This window comes from Babylonia areolata, chromosome 18 (genome assembly GCF_041734735.1).
Source record: "Babylonia areolata isolate BAREFJ2019XMU chromosome 18, ASM4173473v1, whole genome shotgun sequence".
NCBI lineage: Eukaryota > Metazoa > Mollusca > Gastropoda > Neogastropoda > Buccinidae > Babylonia > Babylonia areolata.
Genome location: NC_134893.1, coordinates 23,985,642 through 23,991,871, shown reverse-complemented (window position 1 = coordinate 23,991,871; position 6,230 = coordinate 23,985,642). Strand labels below are relative to the sequence as shown.

At 46.8% G+C, this 6,230-nt stretch overlaps 1 protein-coding gene across 1 annotated transcript; it reads left to right on the top strand.

The window, feature by feature from the left end:
• Positions 1 to 1,571: 1,571 nt before the first annotated feature.
• LOC143292193 (uncharacterized) lies at positions 1,572 to 3,133 on the top strand. The gene has a single exon (XM_076602375.1). It carries the CDS (start codon positions 2,588 to 2,590, stop codon positions 3,131 to 3,133), a length of 546 nt encoding a protein of 181 aa, XP_076458490.1. The 5' UTR covers positions 1,572 to 2,587.
• Positions 3,134 to 6,230: the final 3,097 nt, after the last annotated feature.

The following is a 6,230-nucleotide window of genomic DNA, read 5'->3' as shown; positions in this document are numbered from 1 at the left end:
TTCTTTGATATTGATTTTTTGTCCTCATGGTCTAATCCTGAATATCAATTACACTCACAAAAAAAAAAAAAACCCCCCCCCCACAAAAACAACAACAACAAAAAAGAAACCATCGTATATGCGTCGTCACACATTCTCACTGTTTTATCTATTTTACTTTTATTTTATTTTATTTCTTATCTTTGTGTTTGCTCGGCGTATGCACAAGGATGCAACAAACATACAAACAACACACACACACACACACACACACACACACACACCTATTATATATATATATATATATATATATATATATATATATATATATATATATATATGACCCATTTCAGACAAGCTAATCGATTAAGAAAATCTCTTCGCCGTGTTTGTAAAAGAGGAAGAAGAAACGTGAAAAAAAAATCCCTCCCTAAGTAGCATCCACAAAAACTCGGCTACCACCATCACAACCACATTCCACAAACGTCCTTACCCGCCACCCCCTCCCCCCCAAACCCCCCACCACCACCATCACCCCTTCTCTCCCACCACTACCGCCATCATCATCATCATCATCATCATCATCAACTACAACGACAACACAGGTTGCCGCAGCAGCAAAGCAAAGCAAAGCAAAGCAAGCAACACAGCGGCGACAACAGTAGTACAGCAGAAGCAAAAGTTCGTCACCAGGCACCACCACTCGGGGACTGCAGCATCAGCAGCAGCAGCAGCAGCAGCAGCAGCAGGCGAGTGAGTGAGTGGCGCCTGAGAGAGAGAGAGAGAGAGAGAGGGTGTGGGGGTTGGAGACAAGGTGTGTGCTGCGGCGTGCCGGTGTCGTCGTTCACATTGCAGAGCGTGGCGACAGCTCTGTGCCAGTCTGTCACACGCTTCAACCTGCACTGTCGTCTTGCTTTCCTTAGCTCCTTCTTTCCCTCGACCACGCTTCTGCTCTGGAGTTCTGGGTGGGGTATTATTATTATTATTATTGTTATTGTTATTATTATTATTATTATCATTATTATTTCTGTATGTTGACGCAGCGGTGAATGGAGGTTTATGTCTGGGAAAAGGAAAATGGGATTTCCGTGACAGGTTAGGCGTGGTTTTGTTTTCCTTCATTTATTATTGTTTTTCTTTAGGTGTTTTGTGGTTTGATTTGTGTCTGGTGGTGGTGGTGGTGGTGGTGGTGTCGTCGTTGTCGTTGTTGTTGTTGGCCCACGACGCCTTGCCTGTTGTGAAAACTCGGAGCGGATCTCATCCAGCAATGCACGCGGGGAGCGGCGGCCTGTTTTATCGGTGAGCGGAGGGGGAGGGACGGAAGGAAGGAAGGAAGGAAGGAAGGGAATGCACGAGACTTATGGTGCGCAGTTCGGAAGCACCCGAGAAAAGAAAAAAAAATCTGTCCGGTCTCCCCCGACCCCTCCCAGTCCGCAATCCATCCTACCTTGCCTAGCTTACCTGTACAACATCCGTTCTCACGGGCCAAATATGCCAGCGCCCGCGCGCCGCGCTGGAAGTAGGCTGACTGCAGGAAGACGGCGAGGGGCGAGTGGGAGCGGGGAAGGTCAGAGGGCAGCTGGCAGCTTGGCTGAGAGCGGTGGAGTGGAGGGGGAGGGCCCCAGCTTTCTCACCTTCGTCGTGCCGCTGGTTCATTCATAGTCACACCTGATGCCCGAAAATTGTACGTGCACGGATCGAGCCTATGAGCCGCTCCGGTGAGCAGCTGTGCTTTAGTCTTTCCTCCCTGTGTGTGTGTGTGAGCTATCCGGAGCGGCGGATTACACACCGCCAGTCCGTCCTTACCTACCTAGCGGCGGAACAACTGTGGCTGTCACTGGCGTGGGGTTAGCTATCCACTGTGTGTTGAGAGCCTACCTGAGAATCTCTAACAAGGTTTGTGGTGTTTTTATTTTTCCCCCATCACCACCCCCACCACCCACAAGATTTATTGTTGTGAGGTTGATCCTCCAGAAGAAGACGGGTATTGTTCCCATAACATTTGCAGTGGATGTGATTCGCCGTTGTGTTTGTGGATCATCATTCTCCATCTTTCTTCTTCCAGATTCGATCATCGATTAGGTTTCGTCAAATGTGAGCAGCCGTTGATTTCTCCTTCTGTTTTTTTTATGATTGTTGTGGGATAAGTATACTGCCAAACCTGTGTGTCACGGATATTTTGCGGTGTTTAATTGATACATTCCTACAGTTTCCAGCCTTGAAAAGAAAAAAGAAAGAAAGAACAGAAAATGGATATCAACGACGACTCCAAAGGAAATGTTGAAAAGAATGTGCAGTGAGGTTGTCAGAGCAGAGCGGAGGAGGGTGAAGGAGCACTCATACAGTCCAGTCATTTCAACCCCACCACCACCACCACCACCACAACAACAACAACAACAACAATCAGCGCCGCTGTGAATCGGAAGCAAGCTGTAGCCGTGCTATGTGGGATCGGGCACTGCCCTCCTGCCCGCAGCCATGCCTGCTTCTCCTTCTGTTGCTGCCGTCGTCTCCGTGCGGAGGGTGGTGGTGGCGGTGGTGAGGCGGTCAGTGGTGTGTGCCGGACTGCAGTGAAGGGAGGGAGGTCCAGGGCACCTCCCCACCCACCATGTCTGAAGAGTCCAGCGGGCCCGCCACGAGTCTCCCTTCAGACCTCGGGCCGGAAATCTGTGTAGTCCTCTGTGACGACAACGACCTGGATGATGGCTGCTGCCCCGAGGACTCCGTGTACCGCGTACCGCACCGGGACCCCTCCCTCAACAGAGACCTCGGCCACAAAGACAAAGACAGGGAGGAAGAGGAGGAAGTGGAGGAGGAAGAGGAGGAGGAGGAGGAGGAAGAGGAGGACTGCCAAGACCACTCCATGCTACCCGATGAGGAGAGTCGGGTGGAAGGGAGCGGAGGGACAGGTGGAGGGTGCAGCCGACAGAGCTCGGGTAAGCGGCGTCAGCGGGGTGGGGGTCCTCCTCAGCCCTGTCCCCAGCCCCCCAGTGCCTCGTTTGGAGTAACTGCCGAGGAGGAGGACGGGGAGGAGCAGGAGCTGCCTTTCCCGGGCTTCGTGGCCAGGACCTTTTACCACTTCAACCAGCGTCACTGGTTACGCTTCCCCTGCCTGCGTCTCATCACCTGGCCATATCCTTTACCTGGGTTTTAGGAGATTGATGTTGATACGTTTAAATCTTCAACATTATCAAATGCTTTTACTTCTACAGCTTGTCAATCTGCAGGGCATCGCGCGTTGGGAAGGTAAGTCTGTTACTTTTTAGTATGTGTGTGAGAGAGAGAGAGAGAGAGAGAGAGAGAGAGAGAGAGAGAGAGAGTACGTGTGTGTGTGTGTGTGTGTGTGTGTGTGTGTGTGTGTGTGTGTGTTCTTATTTTCGAGAAGGAGTATTTATTGGATAATAACAACAACAGGGTGAAGTTTTCTACTACTTGAATAAAATAAAAAGGGGGATTAGCATTGGGTGCCAATCTAACATCCTCAGAATGAGTAACTAACAACTATAACGGTAAACAACTGGACTGTTCAAGAAGCTTTGATACAAAATCGAACATTTGCAATCGACTGCTGAATGATCTTTTGTCGACACTAGAGATGATTTTACATCAGGGATGTGGGACTCTAGCATATGGCAAGTTAGTATGTGATCGACTGTTATGTGAGCGCCACATATGTATTTACAGATGTATGTGTGTGTGTGTGTGTGTGTGTGTGTGTGTGTGTGTGTGTGTGTGTGTGTGTGTGTTAACTAGACTGTTGATCATAAGGCGTGGCTGCATTCACACACCCCTCTCTCTCTCGCACACACCCTTCATGTGCGAATGTGTGTGTTTGTGTGTATGTGTATGTGTGTTTGCGGAGGAGAAGGACGGTGCGTGTGCATAATTATACATGCATGTGTGTGTGTGTGCGTGCGTGTATGTGCGTGCAAGCATGTATGCACGTGCTGCGTTCTTTCATATTATGTTCAAGATTTTTATACCCGATGCAAGTGTGCGTGTATGTGGGTGAGCGAGAAATGGCAACTACCCTGGAGACGGAGTATCAGACAGCGGCAGAGAGAACCATTCGCTCCACCCGCACACCCCCAACCCTCCACCCCCCTAGTATCCTACATCCAGGCTTCACAAAACGTTAAGGATCATTCAATAAATAAAGCATACACGTCTCCTGAAAATGTTTAAATTTCGAAAGATCAATTAAATCATGCAGACTCCAGCGTCTCACCAAACACACAGATGGCTACTTAAGGCAGACACGTACTATGGATAGCTTGATAAAAAAAAAAAAAAAAAAAAGAGAAGAAAAACCAACTAACTTTGACAGTTACCCAGTAGGTGATAAACGATAGCTGTGGATTTTCAATGTAAACCATAGCAAGAAAGCAGCTCTGGTTATGAATGGAGCTTATACCACGGTTTGTCGAAAATTCAGCATCATTTCACCACTGGTGTCTTCAAGAACAAAACTGCGCAAGTTCGCGAGTGGTCGTTACCTTTTTATGAACCTTTAAAATAATGGTAACGATATGATGCTTCTTAACATCGTATCAGTTGGATGGAGTCAACATGTGATGTGCATACTGGTTTCTCGTCATACAGAGCAACGAACCAGTAGAGAACCATTACATGAGACAAAAAAAGCTTACTCAGTTTGAGTCATTATGGAAGTTTGTTAGGTTTTTGGGGTTTTTTTTTTAATCGAAAGGAACTTTGCTGCTGCTTTACTACTTTACGTGAAGGAGTCAGACAGAGCATATCACGGCGAGGAAAAAACAACAACAAAAGGCCTGTCTGCTATGCATGCCTATCCATGTTCATTATGAAGAGAGAGTGAAACTATAATCTTATGACCGTTGATGTTGCTGGTCGTTAAAACGATCGAATCGAAGAAAAAAACTTAACATGTACAACAATCCTTCACAAGAAATCGGACTATGATTAGTAGTTTGTCCATAGTGATACATGTATCTGTCTGGCTATCTGTCCATGCTGCTTCTTCTTCGTTCGTGGGCTGCAACTCCCACATTCACTCGTATGTACACGAGTGGGCTTTTACGTGTATGACCGTTTTTTTTTTTTGTTGTTGTTTTTTTTTTTTTGTTTTGTTGTTGTTGTTTTTGTTTTCTTTTTTGATCCGCCATTTAGGCAGCCATACTCCGTTTTCGGGGGGTAACGTCTATTCCTTTCTGTTCGTTTTCTTCCTGTCTTTGTTCACCAAGCAAAAAATATTGTCACTAACTGTTATTTGTCCCAGTCATTCTGTGGGTCATCCACTTTTAATTAAACATAGTCCTCCTTTTTCTCCCCGGTCCTTTAACGGTGTGACGAGTCACCGAGTCACTGGGGTGCTGCATGGATGAAGTGTTCACCACACTCCTGCACGTCTGTCTCTCATCTCATCTATCCCTTGACCCGTGGGTGGGTCGTTGGGGCACCATGGATGACTGCCTGGTCAGCTCGCGCCACCTGCCTCGGTCCTCAGCGGCCCTTTGAGTTGTGGCAAATGGCAGGCCCGTCCACTCTTTGATGTTGTCCTCCCACCGCTTTCTCTGTCTGCCTCTCTTCCTCCTTCCTTGTACGGTACCCTGCAGGATGTCTGTAAAAAAAAAAATTAAGAGAGAGAGAGAGAGAGAGAGAGAGAGAGAGAGAAGGGAAAGTGTTTTTTTCGTCAATCCTGCAGTGTTGTTGTTCAGTCCATCCTTTTTTTTGTCCTGTTTTCCCAACCGTCTCTTTACTTTCCTAGATGCTCTGATGACTGTTTTAGCAAAGCCATCGAACCTTGTTTCGTGGTCATAAATATTATACCAACGTAGTTAATTGTTCCTGATCACACGGGACACGCTGCACGAAGCACAGTTATGAGTCAACAGAGAACGAAGCAGAAGGGATTGGTTCCAGCTCTTCGCAGTCAACATACCACGGCGATGAGGAAAAGCTAGGCAAAAGATAGGAATACAAATTGTTTATTTGGCATCAGACTTATAGCCTCTCGCGAAGGGGAAAGTGACAAACAAAAAATACCATTACATTCAAGAACAAAACCAAAAACTGAGACATATATCACAAACATCAATGAATGAATTGTGGAGACTGGTTCCGTCATATAAGCGCTGCGAGGGCACACATTCCCGGAGTTGCCAAAAAAGAAAAAAAAAAGGAAAAAAAAGCGAAAATCTGTGTGGGTTTAGCTAATTTTCCAATGTCGCAAAGTATGAAAGAAAAACTTGAAAACTGACTAGTTCGTAATT

What these genes read in the sequence shown, in the direction of transcription:
- LOC143292193 (XM_076602375.1), top strand. Translation starts at nt 2,588, where the DNA reads ATGTCTGAAGAGTCCAGCGGGCCCGCCACGAGTCTCCCTTCAGACCTC.